The sequence below is a fragment of the Camelus ferus genome, chromosome 3 (genome assembly GCF_009834535.1).
Source record: "Camelus ferus isolate YT-003-E chromosome 3, BCGSAC_Cfer_1.0, whole genome shotgun sequence".
Classification (NCBI taxonomy): Eukaryota; Metazoa; Chordata; class Mammalia; order Artiodactyla; family Camelidae; genus Camelus; species Camelus ferus.
Window position 1 is genome coordinate 97,399,353 of NC_045698.1, and position 24,594 is coordinate 97,423,946.

The 24,594-nt window shown below is 33.2% G+C and overlaps 1 protein-coding gene across 1 annotated transcript in view; it reads left to right on the forward strand.

Annotated features, from left to right (window-relative positions):
• The window catches only part of UBE2D2 (ubiquitin conjugating enzyme E2 D2), a 46,485-nt gene that overhangs the window by 20,822 nt on the left and 1,069 nt on the right, over positions 1-24,594 (forward strand). The window contains exons 2-6 of the mRNA XM_032476874.1: positions 11,973-12,036; positions 18,285-18,316; positions 18,396-18,473; positions 18,560-18,665; positions 23,202-23,295. Of these exons, the coding sequence (XP_032332765.1) occupies positions 11,973-12,036; positions 18,285-18,316; positions 18,396-18,473; positions 18,560-18,665; positions 23,202-23,295 (374 nt within the window). The remainder of the gene's footprint in view (positions 1-11,972; positions 12,037-18,284; positions 18,317-18,395; positions 18,474-18,559; positions 18,666-23,201; positions 23,296-24,594) is intronic.

A 24,594-nucleotide genomic window follows, 5' to 3' on the forward strand; every position in this document is an offset into this window, starting at 1 on the left:
TTTCTTGTAGCATTAAAATGTAATTACTGGGCTCTTTGAGTTTTTACCTTTTATTTTTTAACTTTTTCCTATAAGACTTTAAAAGCCTGAAGATCAGGGAGGTGGCTCTCTTCTTGGTTGCCTGTCTGTTCTGAAAAGTATTGGATAAAATTGAGTCATAGAAAGAAAGAATTTTATACTATGGTCTTGCTCTTATTGAGACTCTCACATAGCTCATGGTCTTGATAACATACATGAGGCTAACTAGCCTATGCTTTTTTTTCTTTAAACTTGATTCAGAATGTTTTCATACTTTTCCTATTATCATACCAAAGAACAGTTTCTCTGCTTGCCACCTCCTCTTTGTTAATCTCAAAAGTGCTCTCAAAATCGTCAAGTAGCACCACTATAATGATTATATGGGTTAAACATTCCCTGTGGGTTAATTGGTCAGATCTGCCATATTAAAACTGCTTAGGAGCTTGCTTTGTTCTTAATATCAGGAAGTATAAAATGTTTTTGAAACATACAATACTCAGTACCAAACCTTTCTCCAGCCTAACTATGGACTTGAATTTTTTGTCTGGCCTTCCCCCAACCCTTGCTGCAAATAAAATGGAAATCCTTTTAGAGTGTGAATTTCATCATAGGAAAATAGAATCTCTTCATTTGTCTTGCTCTTATGGTACTCTAATATCTTTCCCCAAGACAATAGTAAATGTTTCTATTACTGTGTAGAAGATGCTTAATTATATGGCATCTCAAGTGATTTCAATGTGGACAAAGAGCTCCTATCTCTAAGCTTACATAAAGTGAACTTTGAAAAGACGTTTCTTCAGATGTACCCATTCACACTTTTAATACTGTTTAGTGTCTTGTTTTGGAGGTTGAACTGTTCCAGGGAGATGTAAAAATCTTTCCTATCAGTTGGTGTTTTGAATAGTTGTTCTAAAATATAATCCCAGGCTTGTGAAATGGTTCTGACCTTTTTTTTTTTTTTTACTTGAATTATATTTTCTGTGCTTTGATTCATCACATGAGACAGCTTTGCAAGTATATCACATAGTAAAATTTAACAGCTTACTTGACTATTGGTCACCCATCTTACAGAGATTGTCAGTCTGTAGGAAGACTGATTTAACTATGGACAGATTCATTATTTTGAACCCCTTAGGATAGTTTTGGAGAACTTGCAAAACAGAAACTGACTGTGCTTTGAAAGGGTGAAGAGTAAAGTCTATGAGAAGTATTATTTTTAAGTTTCAAGGGTATATAGTTCTAGGTGAACAGTTTTTATATATTTTAAAATAGAGTACCAAAACTTAACCATACCCTACTGAAATAAAAATAGTATGTATGGGTCTCTTAGGGGGTAGGGGCATAGTTTTACAGGGTATAATGGGAAATAAGATATCATTTTTTATCTCTTTTTGAGGTCTACATTGTCCTGCCACTTTAAGTAGCACAGAAGCACACCAAGATAATGATATTATCATTCATTTATGTCCCCATCTTCTCAAGCTTGGGAACTATAGTACATGGTGAGTAGTGCTGTAGAAGAGTTCTTTAGGTTTCTAGTTTGCTATGTAGTTGTTAATTGAGGTGGAATCAGCTGGTGTACATCCTGATTATTCAAATACCAGGAAGGGAGCTCTTTTCTTAGCATTTCTTAGCATTCAGTATTTTCTTCAGAGCTTTGTGAGTGGTGGAATCTTCTGGCATAGATGCCCCACCATCTGTCTATTAGCACATTGACTCTTCCTATCTACCTGGCTATGTGCTACCTTCATTTTGGAAACAGTGTTGAGGAACATTGACCATGACTTCAGTAATTGAAAGGAGAGGTAATTTTAGATCCTGACAGAGACCCTGTGTGGAGTCTAATTTGCCCTGGCAACTTAGCTACCATTGATCATCAGCACCAGGAGTTGTTAGGAAGGAACAGCTGTTTGACTGTTTTGCTTTTGGTACCCATGTGTACCTCCCTAATATTTTTGTTCCCAGTCTTCTAGAAAAGTTGCGATTTTCTTATACTAACTCCATTACTGAGTCGTCTGCTTTGGCAAAATTCTAAACTTGTTCTTTGTTAGATATATGATCCCATGGCTGCAGTGTCAGAATATTACTGCCTTTCCAAGTGCCTTAATTCATTGACTCTAAGATGCTGTCAATTGAAAGATATGCTCTGAAGAAAGAAAAGCTGTTTCCAGTTAAGCTGGCATGCCATTGATTGTAATATGCAGTTTGATTTCAGGTATATTAAAATATTATTTTACAATCAATGGAAGATGTTATCTTTCTCTAGGTACTTAAAATTAGTCTGTAATTGAACTATCTGTTCTTCAGCAGATGTTTACTGGGCACTCCCCATGGACCAGGGACTGTGCTGGAGGTCAGGTCCCTATTTGTCATTGGGTCAAGAGACATTAAATAATCACACATACAATATAAACCATGCTGAGGTGGTAAGGCAACTTCCATTTTCCCATCATAGTACTTAACAGGAAATAGAATGGAAATGGGAGAGAAGGGCTTCTTGGAAACCTGTCTCTAAGGACAACATTTAAGAGAAGCCTAAATGTGCATGGGGGCAGAGGAGTGTATACTGTTTGAGTCTTGGACTGGTTGAAATTTCAAAATGAATTAATTAAGAAAAAAAGTTTTGAAATGAGTAAATGGTAGTTCATATAGGTAAAATAAGGTCTAAGAAAGATTCTTGACCTTCAATAATGAACAAAGAATATTGTTTTTAATTAGAACATGTCCATCAAAGTGGTTGCTACTGAAGTGCTTCAAGAAACAACTTGTTTCTGATATTATCTGGTCTCACCCCAAAATACTTACTCCATTCAAGTTTAGTAATTAAATCTCAATATACTCTGTTAGTATAGACTAACTTTCTCCTTCCTGACACTAAAGGTGATTAGGCTGAATTAGACTGGACTTCCCCTTGGAAGTTATTTATGTGCTTTTGTTTATCATCTCATTTATAAGTGTTTGAACACCAATTCTGCTTTATTCTGTGCTAGGCATTCATCTGCTTATTCAAACATTTGAATGTCTCTTGTGTTCCATTCTGGGAAAAGGATTAAATTATGTGATATACCTTGTCTCTTCCTCAAGGAGTTTTAAATTAATCATTAAAGAGGTATAGGTAAGAGTATACAGAAGTTAACTTTTGATAGTTGTGGATTAAAAAATTGACCATGAACTATTACTATACAGTACCATGTATGGTACTAGATTTGTACAGTACAGTTAATGAACAATTAGTTGCTTGGAGAAAGAAGAATGTCCCAGGGGAATAAAAAAGACTTTTTTTCATCCTGATAAGGCAGTTAACAGTAATCCTTTTAATTGGAGGTGTTCAGTGTTGATATGTTTTAAAATCATTACTGTGCTATTGTGAAGATAGATAAAAGTAAACTGGGACTTTGCCTTTTTAAAGTAATTTTTAACCTCAGTTTCATAATTGGATTAATTATATGCATTGTCAGAATTTCATATTGATTTCTCCTTTTTGAAACTTTAAATGTGCCAAGCAAATTTGAATGCCTTATAATGAAATTATAGTTTATTTTATGGAAATATCTTACAAATCTGAACTTAGTATATTTTTTTGAGGAACAAGAGCCCAGTTTTTAATTTAATCATTTCTTGCATTTGAAGTACTCCTCGATGACATCTTTTGCCTGAGACTCTTTGCCATAGTCCCTAACCACCACACAACTGCAGCCAACCACTTTACAGGCTTTTCCCTCTCTGTCAATTTCCCAGAGACCTACCCATTCCCCTAGTTTCTTGTTGTCATCAACCTTAATCAGGTTGATTTGGTGCTCAGCACAAAGGGCCTCCACCAACTTGACATACATAGGCTCATCACAGTTGGATGCAAGCACACAAAGATGGGCTTGGCGCTTGTCTAAAGCTTTGGCAGCTTCATGAATTCCGCGTGCTAGGCCATAGTGGATGAGGGCGGTCTTCAGCACCTCTTGCAGAGCATGAATTCACAAATTTTTATTTAAAACTTCTTTCATATAGTTGAGTTTTCCCACTTGCTGAATAGTGATAGACCTCATTATACTCTGACTTCCTGATTCCAATCCCCAATGCCCCCTCCTCCTTGCCCCTTTATTAGAGTGTAGCCCTGGTTACATAATTAAGGTCAATAATGAGTCTAAAGAAAGAATTTCTTTAAAATTTTGTAACTTTTTGAATTCCTTAAACTTAGGGTAATCAAACTTTCCTTTATTACACAGAGTTTTACTTCATAAGTACAGTAAGATACCTTGCTTAGCTTTTAGGTTGTGATGTGAATAGTATAAGCTTTCAGTATTTAAATTTTATAGTACAGCAGATAGGATTGTATAAATGATAAATTTTGCTAGTATCATTATACAGCATACCATTTCCCTTTTAAAAGATACGTGCTTCATGGGAAAAATGTCTTTTCCTCTTTTTTATCTAGAAAACCTGTTTTAAGGCCAGAAACACATCAGTTATATGTTTGATCAGTATTGGAAACTATCAACATTGTCCCGCAGATAGCACTTGTAAGGATTTCCTGAAACTTGATAAAAGTGATTTTAAAAAGCAGGGGAGGATATAGCTCAAGTGGCAGAGTGCATGCTTGGCATGCACGGGATCCTGGGTTCAGCCCCTAGTACCTCCTCTAAAAATAACTAACTAAATAAACAAATAAACAAACCTGGTTATCCCCTCCAAACAACAACAAAAATTTTTTTAATTAAAAAAATCCCTGTCTCTGAAAATTAATAGAAACATATAATCTGCCTTGGAAAGGGAATTCATGTTGTAGTATCTATATCTGAAAAGCTACTCATACATGAGCTTTCTCTTGTTATAAACATTCTCTTAAAACACTTTGAGCATAACATTATGAATATATTTAATACCACTGAACTGTTCACTGAAAAATGGATGAGATGGATGAAGATTTTCTCCCAAGTATTTTTGTGGTTATTTTGGTTTTGTTCTATCCAGAGTAATAAAACACAGCAAAATAGAGGAAAAAAAGGATAAGATGGTAAACTTTGTGTTATGTGTATTTTACCACAATAAAAAAAACTAACAACACTGAAGTAATTCATAGTCCAGATTGGGGAGACAAGGTGTAGATGAGAGAAATAACTTTAGGACAGTTTTAGCCATGTTGTATAGATTTCTCTATGTCATACTTAAAAGTCTTTTATTCTAAAACACTAATATTTCTTTGTCTGGGATAAAAAATGTTCTTGGTTCCTTCAGACTTATTTCTGACTTTACCACAAACATTTTGTAAGAATAAAACTTTGAATGAGGAATGTGGCATTGAAAGAATGGGCTAAGGAAAGAAGCAAAGCCTGGTTTTGTGTCCAAACAGTAGTGTTTTCTTTATGCCAGACTTCTTTAGAACTTTGAATATTCTTATAAGGATGTGGATTATAACATTTCCCAAACTTACTTGACCCCTAAACTTATGACCAAACCATGCTGTTTTAGTTATTTAACTTCCTTGTTTTATAGATGTGAAAGCTCTGATCTGGAGAAGTTGAATGACTTGCTTAAAGTTACCTAAGAGCAGAAAAATGAGAAAACATCAAAGGATGTGAGACTTGGGAAAACTGAATTCTGCCTATTACCCCTGCTGATATCAGCAAGAACGTAAACAGGTTATAGAATAACCACTGTAATCCTTACAGAAACTTATTTTCATTAACGTAATTACACATGAGATGGTTAGTTTCCAATATGTGCAGTGTAAAAATCTCCGTGCAGTTTTTGATAGGACCAATTATTAAAGTAAACTTAGAAAATAGCCATCTATTAAACATTGTGAAGAAAACTCCTCTGTAATAATTGAAACATCTCAGTTTAATAGTGAATAAGTTGTGTGAAACATTAACTGTAGAGTTGATGATAAAATTATAATTAAAAAAGTGTTCCCCTCAAGCACCAACACATTTTCTGATGATACCAAATAAACTTATATCCCAGATTTCTGTAGCAGCTGATGATGATGATGAAAGTCGTCTTGGACATTTAATGATTGTCGGCAAGAAATGTACTGCTGAAGTGGACTTAAAGAAGGATTACTGAATGGTAATGAATGAAAGTTCAGAAGGAGGATAGTGTCTGTTAGGTTCATCTCCGTGTTCTCGGACGTTGGCAGATGGATTGACCTCCTGGTTAAGCATGTTCTTGGGAATAATTTTCCCTTCTCTAGGCAGTGATCAGGTTTGCAAGTTCCAGTGTGCTGAACAATACACATATTTTTGCCTGTGTGTATGGATTGAGGGAATAATTTTAAAAAACCTGTATACGTAATAAAAGGCATGTGTGCGTGATTAAAAAGGGGTTGAGGAGACTTGTTAGTTAAGTTGAAGTGTTTATCTAGAAAAATTCACGTGTATGGGAGTATTTACCAAAACATTGTAATAGTGAAAAATAGGAGTTAAATTAAATGTCCATCGACTAAAGAAAGGAAATGATATGGTTTAGACATCTAGTAGCAAAATAAACAGCAGTAAAAAGGAATAAACTAAATCTTCATAGAAAAATATCTTAATATATTGAAGGGAAAGCAAAGTATAGAATACATACCATATGATACTTTTAAAAACAAGATAACGAGACTACATTGTTTATGGACACATAGAAAAGTATAAAAGAATGCAGGAGATTGATAAACACTAAATTCAGGATAATCTTTACTCTGGAGAGGATAAATAGAAGATTTCTTAAAGATCCAGAGTTGATATGGTGATGTTTAGATTGGGAAAAACTTGATGGTAGGTTTGTGGTGGGTATTTTGTGTACTTTCAGTTGACTTGAATTTTTTAAAGGAAGTACAGACTTCAATCTCGAATAAGGTTACCACTTCTGCTTATACTCACTTCAGGGGAAGATGGATATTGATACATGTTTCCATCAGTTTGTCTGTCTTTAAAATAGAAGGCAACATTATTAAGAGAGAAATGGAAAATATTTGAGAATAACAAGGGATTAAGTCTATCAGTGCCAGATGATTTGAGATTCTGTAATTTGATGTTAAAAATTATAATGTCTCTTTCAAACTCAAACTTAAGATAACTATGAGTTACTAATATTTCCTGAGTTTTAAGAATTTGTAATTTTAAATACTCTAGCAGTTACTTTCAAATATTAGCTTCAAGTGTTATGTTGGACACATAAATTAACATTTCTTTTGCAACCGTAGTAAGATAGGAGTAGGGTTGGGAGAATGCAGTACTATGGTAATGACAGACTGCTTCCCTTCATTGTGTCTTGAAAATGTGAAACATACCTTGTCCTTTTAAGTCTCACCCCTTTCTTGATTTCTTCGTCTTGTGCTACCATTTTACCCTTCACTTTCCCTTCCCTTTTAGTCTTGCTGGTGGTGAGTTTTTGAACCTTGCCTTTTGTCTCTGATGCTTAATTTGTCAAACATAAAGGCAGTGAAGATTTAGTGTCCATCATGATTTTCTGGGGGGCTTATTAAAATGCATATTGTTGGACTACACTTCAGAGTTTCTGTTTCAGTAGGTCTGGTTGGAGCCTGAGAATTTGCATTTCTAAGTTTTCTTGTGATAATGATGCTACTCTGCCAGGATCTCATTTTTGCGAGCTACTATTAGTTTAGCTATTACTTCTTTGCAGTTCAGACATCTTAAAGGAGGGATCAGTTTAATTTCCTGGGTAACATAGATTCTCAGACTTTCTAACTTGTACATTTCTAATATTTTTAGATTCAGACTAAAAAAGCATTATATAGTAGATCATGTATAGTAGAACACTATGTCCTTACTCTAATTACTAATAACATATTTTCCTTGGATTAGATACTTTGTATCTTATTTTCTTATAAAATTGAGAATTGGTTTAGACTATCTTTTTTGACATTGAAATTATGGTTATATGAATCATAATCCCTGCTTAAATCTTACCTTATCCTGATTATTACCACCAAAGATCCTTGATTTGTATAGCAGTATTTAGAACTATTAAAACTAGGAGGCAGTTTTCTGTGAAATTAACAATAATTTCTCATTTTCCATCTTGTTCCTTTCACCTTATGCCATAGAGTAAAGACCAAAATGGTGAAACAGATCTGTGTTCTATGCTATCTATATTTTGCTTCATAATTGTTAAGACTGGGAAAAGAGGGTTTTTAAAAAATTGCTAATAGTAGCATTAACTTTTACCAACTAATGGCCTAATTGAGGGCTTAAAGATACAGTGAAAGGGAAATCTACATATCCCTTGCAGGACCCCCTCCCCCCAGAGTTAGGAAGTTTCCTTTCTTTTTGCTGTAGTGCTATGATACAGAAATACCTGAGGCTCAGATGTTTTAGTGTTCTGTTTTCTTTAATAGTGGTCTATTTTAAAGAAGGGCTAATCCTTTGTAGAGTAGATATTCTGAAGGAGTAATGTAAAGCATTATTATTACCCCTGTGTATCTCTTCATTGTAAATCATAATCCAGAGCCAAAAAACATAGTAGTTGGAAATGTATTTAAGTTCATAGTCAGTTAAACCTTATTTGAAAATAATTAAATTAATTTGGTATAGGGTTTTGGGGCTGTTTGAACTAAGATGAGAAACACTTAGGAAAGTTACAGAGAATCAATATTATTTATAACCCTTAATCTTTGAAAATATTAGTTCTGCTATATACCTAGAAACAAAGGGAGTATACAGCATCAAAGAAAAAATTTTAACTTGAGAGCTATTTAGTAAAATGCATAGTTGCTCCCAAAATAAGACCTTTGTTTTAATATTTTTTTAGATTCCAAGAAAAGTTAGAATATAAAATCTTCTAGAAATTGAAGGTTCTCTACCTTAACTGTCAAAGTTCCTCCTCCCTCTTTTTTTCTAAATTTAATTATATATACTTTATTTCTCTAGTCCTCTTTCTACAGAAAAGATGATTTTCTATAAACAGAAAAATCCCGTGGTTTGGGGTTTTGTCCTAGCTTGTCAATCCCATAAATATGTAATTTACTATATGATATATGAGACAAATGTGAGTACTATTTCTTTTAGAATGAAAAGTCAAAGATATTAATGTATAGGTATAAAGCCACATGATAAAACCAACTGTTAAACAAAAAGCAGCCTGATCTATATTAGGGTGCTCTGCTCAAGTGATCTTTCTAGATCAGTTCCTTTATTAAATTCTGAGATTCAGCTTTAATTTTAATCTTAATTCAGAGACATCAAATTTTGTAGCTTCTGTAGTTTATTCAGTCTAATTGGATTTTCACCATTTTGATAACCCTTCAGTTGGCCACAACTTTTAATAGTTATTTTAATCCAAATTTATAGTAAGAACTGGTAATATATTTTTCAAATAGGCGATAAATACACTTGTTAAAAGGTATAAAGGGAATACAAACAGTTCCCATTCTCACCTCCAAAGCAAGCTTTCCTTCCTGAAGGTAAACACTGTTGACTAGTCTCTTTTGTATTCTTCAGAGATATTTTATGCATATACAAAGATGAATGGGTATATATACTTTTTTAATAAACAACTTTTAAGATATATATTATATACAGTAAAACTCAACAATTTTAAATATACAGTTTGAGTTTTAATAAATGCATACACAGTTATGCAGTCCCTACCAAATCATCATATAGAATATTTCCATAACCCCCGGTATTTTCCTCATGTGTCTTTGTAGTCAGTCTCCTTCAACTCCCTCTAGCCCTTAAAACTGCTGATCTGCTTTCTGTTACTATAAATTTGCCTTTTCTAGAATGTCATATCAATGGAATCATACAGAGTGTAGTGTTTTCATTTCTGACTTCTTTCACTTAGCATTATGCTTTTGACATTCATCTATATGAGTGCCTTGAGGCACAGAAGTGTAATGAGTGTAAATTGTCTGTAATCGTAAGTTTAGGTTAAGGTTTTTTAAATTATATCATACTGGCTCATGAAGTGGACTGATGGATTTTTTTTTTAATGGCTTAAATTTTTTTCCTTTCAGTTTTGTTGAGATAGAATTGATTTACAACACTGTAAGTTTACAGTGTACATCATAATGATTTGACTTACATATATCATGAAGTAATTACTATAAGTTTAGTGAACATCATCTCATATAGATACAAAATAAAAGGAAAAGAAAAATTTTTTTCTTGTGATGAGGACTCTTAGGATTTACTCTCTTAACAACTTTCATGTGTAACATACAGCAGTGTTAATTATGTTTATCGTGTTGTACATTACATCCCTAGTACTTATTTATCTTATAAGTGGAAATTTGTGCCTTCTGACTGCCTTCATCCAGTTCCCCCTCACCCTCCCTCTGATAACCACAAATCTGATCTCTTTTTCTATCTGTTTGTTTTTGAAGTATAGTTCACATGCAATACTTTGTTAGCTCCTAGTGTACAACATAGTTGTTTGATATTTCTATACATTACAAAATGATCACCACCTGATCAATGTTGTATTCAGCTTAGGTAAGTCTTACCTCTTGATGTTAAACCTTGGTGTCAGCATGGAAGAAGGTGATTTAATTTGAAAGGAGCTAAGTATTTAAAAGATAAATCACAATTAAAAATCCATTTAATGAACATGGCAGAACTTCAGAATAGCTTGTTCAACTCAAATTATATTTTAACAACAACCTATTGCTATATTAGTCAAAAAAGTAGATTAACTTTTGTGTTTCACATCAAGCAAGTGGTCTTAGTTATACTGACCTGTATTACAAACATTTGGGAATGGGAACTGTACAATAGGTTTTTCCCCCTTGAAATGGACAAGGAATCTCTGTTTTAGAGAAATACAGAATACCAAAATTGAGATATGCTAGAAAGTGAATATTGTTAAATCTTTATCTCTGTATCTTGTAATAACTTTTAATGATAAAGAATATGAAAACAAATATATGTATATATATGCATGACTGGGACATTATGCTGTACACCAGAAATTGACATGTTGTAACTGACTGTACTTCAATTAAAAAAAAAATCTTTATCTCAATCCTGGCACTTTTGAAAAACAAAAGAAAACTTTATTTCTGTATTTTATGCTTTGTCCTCCAACTATAAAACAGAATAATTGGTGTACCCAAATGACTAGCTGAGTAAGTTAACTTAGAAGAAGGGGCTTATAGGAATAGCTGTGTGCTGCAAGTTACATTTATGTAAAAAAGTGTATTTATGTAACTCATTAATAAGATTTGAATAGTTTTTATTATATCTGTAAAATACTGAATTTTACTGTTTTTACTGTGGTAGTTTTAAAATACAATTAAAACTAGTTCTTCCTTGGAGCTTGTTTTTATCTCAAGTACCAAGCCAAGGGGAAAGGGAATATAGTATGATTTCCTGCTTTGTGGTTTTTCAGGCATCCCCACCCAATAACAAATCTCAAGTTTGTGGCTCTTATATTAAAATAGCTAAGAAGCTGACATCTGTTTGTAGAACATTACTCCAAGTACATGTCTCTCATTATAAAAACTTACGATGGGTTGTATTCAGCCAGCCTTTGTTATATATCCTTTTTTAAGTTTTTTCTACTAACTTTGGAGCCCCAGTAGTAGATAAGAGCTGAAAACATACCACATCTGGTCAGATGGTCCCATACATGTATGATTTTAAGAGCTTGTCTCAAGTGTAACCTAACACTTTTGAGGTGCAAAAACTCGCCATAGATCTGTTTTGAAAATTAGTAAGTGAATTTTTAAATTTAAAACAGTTTTTGTTGTTCTTTAGTACATAAACATGTTTACTTTCCTTATATTTATCCACTAAACTCTGAACAAAGCAAAAATGACCCACTTTTTTAAATATACATTTGCATTCAAGAATCCCAAATACTTCAAAGATTTCACCAGTCTACCCCTCTCCGAAGGAGTGCTCCTAAAAGAGCTTTATTGGTGGGACAGAGAATATTGGTAACAGTGACAATTTTATTAATGGATAAAAGTTACACTTATATTGAATACATGTCTTTCTTTTCTCCTTCTTAAGGAATTGAATGATCTGGCACGGGACCCCCCAGCACAGTGTTCAGCAGGTCCCGTTGGAGATGATAGTAAGTATCTCAAAGGACTGATAGAGTAAAACATAAAACATTATAACAGTCTGTCTCTGGGGAACTCTGGGACTGATAAATATACATCCCTTAAGATTATTTTGTGTGAAGAGATAATTCTACTCTAGGATAAAGAGTTGGTGTTTACCCTTACTTGCCTATGAAAGGTGTGGTTTTATGTATATCCCATCATCTTCTGTACTGTTTATTACATTTTGAACCTCTTCTGTGAAACATTGTATGTGTAGTTGTCCTGGCTGCTTCCTACCTATCCTTCATCCTTTCTGGGTATTTTCCTGGGGCAAAATATTCAAGCTGTTACCTATAACAAGCTATTTTTCTTTAAGTAAGTTAACACTAAGGATGATAGGGGTGTGTGGGTGTGTGGGTCTGTGTCTCTCTGTCTCTCTGTCTTTCTGTTGGCTCATACTTGTGAAGACAGGTACAATTTGTTTATCTTTAATGTCCAATTTATCTCCCTAATCCTGTCTAAAATAATTCATTAGATCTTATCATACATGTTGGATAATAATTTTCCTTTTGTTTTTCTTTGTCTCAGCTCAGCCTTTTCCCCTTATGTCATCATCTAACCTTTTTAAAATGGAGGATATTTGAATAAGACTGTGTTTTATGACACACAACTAATTCACACATAAAAATGCAACATTTAGCAAATAGGGAAAAAATGAGCTTGGAAACATTTGTGTAAGAGGAGTATATAGATTAAGACAAAAAATAAATAAATACGAGGTTATATTAGCTTATGTGTAAAATTTTTTCCAGACTTTTTAAAAGAGTGTTGGTTTTGGTTTGCTAAATAAGAATTAAAGCAAAGCCCTTTTACGAGGATTGCTTTATAGATAAAACAGATAGATGTTATAAATTATAAGACTAAGTACATGTGATGAAAAATCCCATTTACATTATTATGTTCAGACATGTGCAGTATGAGTAACTATAGTATTTGATAGGACAGGCCAAGTACTTAAACACACATTATCTCATTTAGGCCTCACAATTTTTTTAGGTGAGTGGAATAGAAGTTGTAAACTATTTTAGAGAAGAATCTAGTGAAAGGCTTTTGGAGGTTCCCAAAGGGGACTCATTCTCAGATTTTCTGATTCTAGCTTTATCATTCCATGGTATCATATAGTCCATCTGTGTCAGTGTAATCTTTCAATTGAAAAAGTGTTTTTATTTCAGGTAAATTCCTCAAAGTAGAGAGTGGCTGATTTTTGATTTAAAATATTTGAAGTCTGGTGTTTAGATTTCATTTTTGAAGTTCTATAGTCTGCTAAATAACTTGCCTTTGCTTTGCTCCTACTACAGTTAGTACTATCACATTCCTTTCTCAGATAGAAAACTGGTTACCCTGGAAAGTTAACCTCCCCCAAGGCATAAACAATAAGAGAAAAAAAATAGGTAAATTAGACTTCATGAAAATTTAAAATTTAGGTGCTGAAAATGATAGCATTAAGAAAGTAAAAAGACACACATAATGAGAGAAAAATTTTGCAAACCATATATCTGATGAGGAATATTTATCCAAAGTATATTTAAAAACTGTATCTGAATAGTATAAAGATAAATAACCTAATTTTAAAATGAACAAAGGCTCTGAATAGACATTTCTCCAAAGAAGATATGCAAATGACCAATAAGCACATGGAAAGATGTTCAGTATCACTAGTCATCAGGGAGATGCATATCAAAACCATAATGAGATACAACTTTATACCTACTAGAATGGCTAGAAACAAAAAATCAAGTAATAAGTGTTGATGAGGATGTGGAGAAATTTGAACCTGCAGATATTGCTGGTAGGAATGTAAGATGGTACAGCCAGTTTGGAAAACAGTCTGACAGTTCCCCAAAAAATTAAACATAGAATTACCATATGAGTCAGTGAGTTCAGTTCTAGGTGTATATCCAAGAGAAATGAAAACATATCCATACAAAAACTCACGCATCAATGTTCATAGAAGCATTATTTATAATAGCCAAAAAGTGAAAACAACATCAAATGCCCACCAACTGATGAAGGGATAAATAGGATGTGGTATACCCATACATTGGAAAATTATTTGGCAATAAAAAGGAATGAAATATTCATGTATACTACAAGAATGAGCCTTAAAAACATTACGCTGAAGGGAGAGGGTATAGCTCAGTGGCAGAGCGCATGCTTAGCATGCACAAGATCCTGGGTTCAATCCCCAGTACCTCCATTAAAAAAATAAGTAAGCCTAATTACCTCCCCCACAAAAACCAAAAACAAACAAACAAACAAACATTACACTGAGTGAGAGAAGCCAAATACAAAAGACCACATATTGTATGATTCCATTTATAATGAACTATCCAGAATAGTCAAATCCATAGAGACAGAAAATAGATAATGGTTGCATAGGACTGGAGATTGGGTGTAATGGGTGTAATGGATATGGTGTTTCTTTTTGGAGTGATAAAGATGTTCTAAAATTGATTGTGGTGATAATTGCCCAACTCTGAATATACAAAACATCATTGAATTATGTTTTCATTGGATGAATTGTATGTTATGTTGGATTATCTCTCAATAAAGTTGTTTAAAATAATAATAATAATAACTCTTCCCTTAACTCTGTACTTTCCAGTTCAGCTTTCAGTGTCTTGTCTCACATTGCTAAACTATCAACAGTACCTACCTTCTAAAAGAAAATAAGGAAAAACTCCTTAGGGACAGAATAACTTCCTTACATTTAGTCATCTAGATACTGTTTGCTGATGTTATACTTTAAAATTTGTGTTAGTGTTTGAGAACATTTGAGGATGAATTACCATCAAAAAGTGTTGTCTCCTTGAACTACATTAGGATAAAACAGTGTAATTGGATAGCTAAATGCCCTTTCATCATCTTACTTTTGTTTTAAGGAGATGAAATTTAATCTTAGGAGGAAGAGAGAAACTGTTGGCCAAAGTGAAACTTTCTGAGCTCCTTTTGACTATCCTAGCTCTCAGATCTTCAGCACTACATGTTATTGATATTTAGTGTAAGAATAAAGTGGGAGACTTATGCTTTATTTTTAAATATGCAGATTTTAATGTGCCGTTTAATTTTTTCCCACTTTTCCGCAAAGATGTGGCAAGCAGGAAGAAGGGTACTTCCTGAAAGGAGAAGTAAGCTGAAAATTTATTGGTTATATAATCTGCTTGGTTTTCTTTTATTTTGAACACTTGCTGAATGTGACTCTTAAGAGATCTGTACTTGAATTTCAAATGTAGTTCTCTTGAAAGACTCAAACTGTATACAGAACTTTGTATAATCTCAAACTATAACAGATATTCTCATTATTCTTTTTAACCTCAGAGCTTCATCCTAAAGAGTAATCATTGAGCTGTGAACTTGACATTTAAAGTCTCAAAAGAGATTGTAGCTTTCTGAAGTGAGTGTAGCTTCGGTTTGTATAATTTGGTTTGAGAGCGTCAAACGCAAAGTGGTTAGTGGGAGCTTTTTTCTTTTGTTTTTGTACTATGAAGACTTTTAAATTGGTACCATGAATTTTTATTTTTAATAGCTCCTAAGATTGATCCTTAAATGAAAGGTTTTTAGAATAGATGTTTATATAAACTATAGCAGTATTTTACGCTTATGGCCAAACATTTTACCCAGTAAGTATTTCTGGAGTTAGTTCTACTTGGAACCTGTAGTGATTGAACTATTTACAAAACCACTTGTAGTTTGAGACAAATGAGGTATTCGCTGACTACCTTCTTTTCCCCTCCTTTTTTTTTTTTTTTTTTTTTTTAATATTTCCACTTAAAAAATCTAGAAGTCTAAGAGAGTTCCAGAGGGAGACCTAAGTCAAGTGATTCCAATAGACAGTCTTATATTTAAGCTGTGTGGCAGAATACACAATTAAGATTTACATGATAAGTCTTCAAATGGCTTTTGTTAGTTAAATCAATCTTAATGTGTTTTAATTTTGTCTTTGCCTTTTGTTGGCATTGTACATTCTAGATCATTTTAACAAGAGGCATAAACTAGACAGTTTCACATAGAGGCAATCGGAAGGAATTTATGGATTTGGACTGATAACCCAGTAGATTTTCATGACTCCTTAGTCTTCTTATTTCCTCCCTGTGTCAGGAGTCTGTTGGTTTGGGAGGAGGGTATAGCTTAGTGGTAGAATGTATGCCTAGCATGCATGAGGTCCTGGGTTCAATCCCCAGTGCTTCCATTAAAAAAATAAAAAAACAAACTTAATTACCTCCCTCTTCCTCCCAAAAACAAAATAAACAAAAAGAATTTTTTAAAAAACAAAACAAAACAAAACAAGCTGAAGGCTCACCTTGCAAGTGAGCCATCCTCTTTTGAAAAAAAAAAAAAAAGTCAGCTGGTTTGGGTTGCTCACATAAAATACCAGTGACAACTTCCTTTTAGTTTGCCCAGATCCTAGTGTGAATGTTAAGTGCTAAGTAGCTTGCTTAAAAGTGAAAACTCTGGCTTTTTTTTTTAACACCTTTATTATCGTATGATTCCTGTACAGTAAACTACACATATTTCAGATACACAGTTTGATGAATTTTGATAGATGTATACTCCAGTGAAACCACCACCGCAATCAAGGATAGCTAATATTTCCATCACTCCCCAAAAGGTGGAGATTTTGAATTCCCAGTTTATCCCTTCCCACTCCCCTTCCCCCCCCCAATAACTATAAGTTTGTTCTCTATGTCTGTGAGTCTGTTTCTGTTTCATAGATAGGTTCATTTGTGTCGGGTATTTTTTGGATTCCACATATAAGTGATATCATATGATATTTTTTTTTTCTCTTTCTGACTTACTTCACTTAGAATGACAGTCTCCAGGTCCATCCATGTTGCTGCAAATGGCATTGTTTTATTCTTTTTAATGGCTGAATAGTATTCCATTTTATTTATATACATGCACATACACACATACCACATCTTCTTTATCCAGTTATCTGTTGATGGATATTTGGGTTCTTTCCGTGTCTTGGCTATTGTAAATAGTGCTGCTGTGAACATTGGGGTATGTATGTCTTTTTTAATTGTATTTTCCTCCGGATATATGCCCAGGAATGGGATTGCTGGATCATATGGTAAGTCTATTTTTGGTGTTTTGAGGAATCTCCATACTGTCCTCCATAGTGGCTGCACTAATTTATATTCCCACCAACAATGTAGGAGGGTTCAGTTTTCTCCACACCGTTTCCAGCATTTATCGTTTGTGGGCTTTTTATTGATGGCCATTCTGATTGGTGTGAGGTGATATCCCATTGTAGTTTTGATTTGCATTTCTCTAACAATGAGTGGTGTTGAGCATTTTTTCATGTGCTTGTTGGCCATCTGGACGTCTTCTTTGGAGAAATATCTGTTTAGGTCTTCTTCCCATTTTTTTATAGTGTTGTTTATTTTGTTGATATTAAGCTGTGTAAGCTATTTGTATATTTTGAAAATTGGTCCTTTGTTGGTTGCCTTATATGCAAATATTTTCTTGCATTCTATAGGTTGTCTTTTTGTTTTGTTGATGATATCCTTAGCTGTGTAAAAGCTTTTAAGAAAACTGGCTTTTTTATCTTTGTGCTGTACTTAGTTTCACCACCTTCAGAATGGAACAAGCATCATTTTTTGCATTTTGAAGAGATTCCCTTATTAAACAAGTTTATAATTTATTGAGATTATCCCTAGAGTTTGTATTCAAGCTTGGGGCTTTCTGCTGATGGTTTATTCATTGAGACACCAGTAATTCCAAAGACCTACACATGAGAACTCGTGGAAATTTCTTCTCAGTGTAGAAACTGGTATTTCCTAATTTGAGTATTATATACTTTGAGTTTACTGATTTGCTCTATACCAGTATTATAAAAGGAGTATATTATATACATGTTGGGGAAATTAAAGTGTTGAATCTTGTGGTTCTTTTTTACCCTTTGAGGTAAGGAAATGCATGTTTAAAAGTGGAACTTTGTACCTTGTCAAGAATTTTGTCTCCCTGACATGAATTTTCAAGATGTTTTAGCCCAAATACTTTCTTTTGTTGAGCTCCTCATCAATGTTCTGTACCTTGCCTAAGTCATTTTTGTTTTTTCTGTTCAGACTCAAACTTGATTCAGATTCCTTATCCTGCCCAAGACTCATCATACTGCTTATAAATGAACTGAGATTAGATATGAAATGATATGTTATTATGGTGTAGGTACACTATGGATATTGCTTCATGATGATTTTTTGTTCTTTTTCAGTGTTCCATTGGCAAGCTACAATAATGGGGCCAGTAAGTATTCAGATTAATTACAGAATAAATAGTTTATGTAATTCACTCATTTTAATCCCACTTTTCTTGTTATCAACAGAATGACAGTCCCTATCAGGGTGGAGTATTTTTCTTGACAATTCATTTCCCAACAGATTACCCCTTCAAACCACCTAAGGTAATTGGAATATAGCACTTGTTTTTTGTCTGCTTTCTATAATACTAATAAACTAGTTTACAAAAAGTTTTTTCCTTTTTTGATAGGTTGCATTTACAACAAGAATTTATCATCCAAATATTAACAGTAATGGCAGCATTTGTCTTGATATTCTACGGTCACAGTGGTCTCCAGCACTAACTATTTCAAAAGGTAATGGAATGGGTATTTGATATCAAAATAAAGCAACTGTGTTTTTTGTCTTTTTAAGATTTTTTTTTTTGAAAAGATTACTCATATTCTTTTTAAGGGGAGGTAGCAGTCCCCCTTATTCTTGAATAGACCTTAAAACCATTGGAGAGAGTTGGATTTTCAAGCATAGATATTCCTTGGTATTGTGACTTGTTCTGTTCATTGTGCTTGCTCTTGAAGCATAGGTTGGAATATGATTGCTTGGTATGAATGTTTTTTCAGAGTATAATTAAAAAGTAGAAGACAAGTAATGTCTCTTCCAACCTTGAGATCCATGATTGGAAGGAATATATAATGTTTCAGAATAGGAAATAATATCTTTTTAGAGGAATGCTTCTGCTATAAACATAGACATTAGTTTCTTGAAGAATGAATATTCAGACTCTAAGGTTTCACCAGCTCTTTTTGTCTTCTTTTTATATTAAACACTTTTTTTTAAGTAACCCTTTTAAGTAACTTTTTTTATCAGTAACCCTTTTTTAAAAATTGAAGTGTAGTTGATTTACAGTGTGTTAATTTCTGGTGTATAGCATAGTGATTCATTTATGTGTGTGTGTGTGTGTATGTGTATGTGTATGTATTTATTCCTTTTCATATTCTTTTTCATTATATGCCATTACACGATTTTGAATATGGTTCCCTTTGTCACCAGGGAAGAGTTTCCTCAAAAGAGTTTTCTATCAGGAACAAATTCATCCTCAAGATAATCAATTTAATATAAATTTTTATTTGGATATCTTTAATCTTTGGTGTATTGTCCTATGTGTATATATTTTTGAAAATTTGTAGAGAAAGTTTCTAACTTTGTAATGAAAGATCCAGTAGTTCTTCTAAATAAGAGCTAATTATATGAGTAGATTGGGGATTTTTTTTTTATATCCCTAAACTGAACATTGTCTTATTTGTTGATTTGAAATTGTCCATCTCCTCAACGTCATACCCAAATGAAGTCACAAGTAGGTTAAATGTTATCAGAATACAAATGTAAGAAACAAACTGCAAAAATGATAATGGGCTAATACATTTAACAGATATGAAGAACATATATAAATTATTGAGAGGAAAAACCAAGATCCCAATATATGAATGGACAAGAAGAAACAAAATAATCAAGGAAGTGAAAAAATTTTAAGTTCATATTCTTTACCTTTTTAATTAACAAAGATCTTTTAAAAAGAAAACTAAAATGTCAGTGAAGTACTTTGAAATGAGTGCTTTTGTATACTACAGATAGAAGTATGTATTTGTATAGTCCAGTCTGTTAGTATGTATTAAAAAGAGTTAATCATTCATCTCCTTTGACCCAGTAATTCTAGTTTCATTCATTTGTGCCAAGAAAACAATTCCAAATGTTTAAAAAAAAAAAAAAAGAAACTTTATGTGCAAGTGAATTTGTGACAGCATTATTTCTGAAAATTAGAAATTACATATTGGTGCAACAGAGGAAGAAGTTCTAGCACATGCATTCAAAAGAATATTGATCCTTACAAATACTGTGGAAAATTGTTTGAAAAAAGGAGAAAAGAGATAAAATGTTATACACCGTAACTTGAGTTGTATAGAAAGTTTGTTAAATAGGTAGGAAGAACTAGTTTGGGTATTTGGGTGGTGAAATTGGTGTATAAAAATATTTTTATTTTCTACTTTATTATTTCTTTAATGTATACATTTATACAGGAGACAAAATAGTTTCTTAATAAAGAATACAAATTCTGGATTCCACTGCCTGTATTAGGTTCTCAGCTCTCTTATTGAATGAGACTTGAGACAAATTAGCTTCTGTATTCCTCTGTTTTCATCTGTAGGATAGGGATGATAAAAACTACTTCATCATTATTATGAAGACTAAAAAGCAGAAACACATAGTTAACTGTTTCCTGTAAGCACCCAGATAACTAGGATGAAGTCACTACTGTAAAAAGTATTGGGTATTTGTCAAGTTATTACTATGATAAGACTTGTATACTCCTGCAAATTAATTTTATTTGGTTTTGGTTTTGGGTTTTTGTGCTATATAAATTTTTTGAAGGAAAAAAACTCTGGAGTTAAACTCTGAGGCAAAATGCAAACAAAAATCAGAGGACCACATTTTTAAAAATTGTGACTGAAACAGTTTTACAGATAAGTGGCCCTTTTCTTTTTGTAGGCCTCCTTGCAAATCAAGGGCTACTTGTGAAAGTGTTCATATGCCTGTTGTTGTGATTTCCTGGCCTGGTTGCTCTTCTTTCACCAAGTAGCAGTGGAAATATAAATCTAGATATAAATGAGGCCAAGAGAGGTGGGACTCTGTGTGTGTGTGTGTGTGTGTGTTGTGGGGGTAGGGGGTAGATCTAAATAGGTGAAATTGTTACTACAGCTTTTTTTTTTTCTTCCCCTTCTGTGCCTGATGTGCATTTTTCAGTTATTCTAAATCATACGAGCTGTTAGTTTATTTGATTTATTTATTCTATCTGGATAGCTATCTTTTAAGATACCTGCAGTAACATTTTGTTGAATTTGGTTGTATCAACATACCTAGGTTTAATGTTTTAAAGACTCTTGTAAATTGATGTATGGGCAAGCAGTTCTGTGAAAGGCCTGAATCCTCTGTGTGTGTTAATTATCCCTTTGATGTAGTCTGTTTTCGAGGGCAATAATTTGGACTGAAATCCCCTCCACTTTGAGTACATATAGGTAAGAGATCTAAATATACAGAAAACTTAAAGGAAGCAGATAAGTGTACCATAAAACCACTTGATTATATATTTTTAGAATCCAAAGTGACCATAGGTTATGACACTAATGAAAATGGATATGTACTGATGAAGAATGTACATATATATATATATATATATGAAAATTTAGTCACTTCAGTGAAGTCTATGTAAGCTGTAGAAATAGAAGTTATTCTCTTTATAGAGAAAGACAGTATATAGTACATTATAAGCCAAAATCAATTTTCTACAAAGTGAAGGAACTAAATAGTGTACTAAGAATCTTTTACCAGGTCCAACCAGATACCATCCTACCTTCCTTTCCTGGAAGGAAAATGATGAAAGTTATTTCTTTAAAATTTATCTTTTTAAATTTAGCCTTATTGAAATAGTTGTAAGAGTAAGCAAAAGGGAATTTATAACAAATACTAATATGGTAGTATGTCAAATTTTAGGTTGAAAAATCAGTTGTGATCCTGCCAACTTGATAGGCCAGACAAGTTTCTTATTTCTATAGTCAATAATTTTATGAACATTCAAAAATCTATAACTCCCTGTTGTCATTTCCAGGAAATACATGAAATCTTTCCTAATTGCTGTTAGAATGTTCTGTGCTTGAAGAGGGCATCAGGTGATACACCTGACAATGGGAAGAGAAGATGTTCTGGGAATGCCACCTGCCAGAATTGTGGGCAACAGGAATGAAGAGTCAGAAAACATCTTTCTTGATGTTTTTTACTTTCCATATACTCTTAAGGCAAGGAAATAGCTTTTTTGTTAAAAACTGAATGATAAAGGGCGTGTAAAATTTCTTCGCCTCTCAGAAGCCCTTAATCTCTGTAGGATAGATTTGATAGGAAAATGAATAAATCCTTTTCCTGTGGAGTTTGATGTTTTGGGAGTAAAGTGGGCTCTGAATCATTGTCTCTTGCTATAGAACATTAGAAGTAAGATAGCTGAGTTCTGTCAGCATCAGACTAGAAAGATTGGAATTTATTTTAGTATGTCAGGGGCCACTGGACTTAATGTAATTAGTGGCTTTGGCCTCCTCTTTGCTTTCAATAAGGAATACATAAATTAACAGATTTGAACAGAGGAAATTGTACTGTTGCGATTTGTCTGCTACATTCCGGATTGTCACTGAAGAAATAGCTTAGATAAGATTCTAAATTGTTATTGACAGTAATTTGAGACTTTAGTTAGACATGTGTTGTATCCTCTGTAATATGTGTGGCCACCCTCATTTGGAAGCAAGTACTGGCCTTTATGTTCTTAGACTAAATTGTTTTCAACTAAAAATAAAACAAATTCATTACATCTGAATATAGTACCTGCCATTGAGAAAGCAGTGATTGTTGGATTTCTTAGTTGTCATTTCTGAATAAGAGCATTCAGTAGTGTGGTTGTCTTTGGAATTCTGAAAGCCATTTATCTCTAAACATGGGCATCTAAAAATTGAACTTTGGGGTATGAAAAGTGTTATTGGTCTAGAATTTGGAAAACCTGGATTCAACTTCGGAAGACCATTCCATTTTGGAAGACCTTCTAATTCCACTTACTAACCAGGGGCATTGGGCAAGATACTTCACCAGCTTGGGCCAGCTTTCTTAGGAGTTCAAGCACAGAGAAGTCTTAGAGTCTTTGTTGATTACTGTTACTATAAAATTAGGTAGAGCTTACAAAGCTGCTCGGCACTACAACATAAATAGATTTTTAAAATTTTCTTTTGTGTTGCCATTTCATGTTTCTTTCAACCTTTTTTGCTTTTATCCTCTACTAAAGGATACGTTTTTTTTCATTCTAGTACTCTTGTCCATCTGTTCTCTGTTGTGTGATCCCAATCCAGATGATCCTTTAGTGCCTGAGATTGCTCGGATCTACAAAACAGATAGAGAAAAGTAAGTATTGTCTCCAGACAGAAGAGTATCTGTGGTAGGGTGGAGATGTTTGTATTTCAGCGCTTTCTTAACTAAGGGCTGAGTATGGGCCAGATACTTAAAATGAAGTCCTAATATACTCCCTCAGGGACAGAGAAGAGGAGTATTTGCATCAAGTATTGCTAGATGGTATCAAGTAGATGATTTTAACTCTAATTGTTTCATATGACTTCTACTGTCTAGAAAAACTTTTCTACAATGTATTTTCCCATGGCTTTATGTCTTCTGCTTGGCTTTTGACATATACAAAACATTGTGCATCAAGAGCCTGTTTGTCTTAGGTAGGTATTTGTAAATAAACGGGAAAAGGGAATTGACTTTTCAACCATTTGGAATAATCTAAAAAAGAAGGTGAATAAACACAGCAAGGCATGAAAGCTCCAAATTTCCTTTAAAACAAAACTTGAGGTATAATTTACATATTTTACAATTGTATTGTGAATTATTAAAGAGTGGTCAGGATATCAAAAGAGATAGTAACTGAAAGTGTTGTAACCTTTTTTGTCTTGTGTATTATTCAGTAAGATTATAGGAGGAAACAGATGGGAGATAGTAATTTTCTGAAGTTAAAATATGAAGGATTAGAGAATTATTTGAATTATTGGATTAGAGAGGTGTATAGATAGTATATTTTAATGGAGCTCCGCTGGGAATGGGAGATTCTAACAGCAGTTGGTTCTTAGTTTAGTTTTGTCTGTGTTTAGGTCTGAATAGTATCTATAGCTATGTATTTTTGGCTGAATTCAGAAAAAATTAGATCATGCTTTTTTCTATTTGTGAATTTATTCACCATTCTTTTTGATTAGGAAGCTATTTTGTCCAATATCTAGAATTATGAGGCTTTTCCCCAGGACATTGTGGTAGTAATGTTCAGCAGAACATTTTTAAATCAAAGAACTAGAGAGCCTTTTGCCCTACTTATTTTACTGCTGAAATATTCTTCTGGAGCAATAAACCCATTCATTTTAGCAACCTAAATTGTTAAAATAAGTTCTGCCAGCACTATTTGTTTTATTGATACAGGGGAAAGTATTATGTCAATTTAATCATTATTATATGATTTCAAGAACCTTTTAATGTAGAATTATATAGTATTTATTGTACTCCAAATAATAAATCAAGGGTTGAAGATCTTGTCTTAGAAATTTGTCAATCAAGTATAGACAAAGGGTATGCCAGCAAATGCTAAAATTTAATCGAAATCCTCTGTTAGAAGCAGTTACAGGACATTTTCCACTGTCATTGAATAAACATTTATTA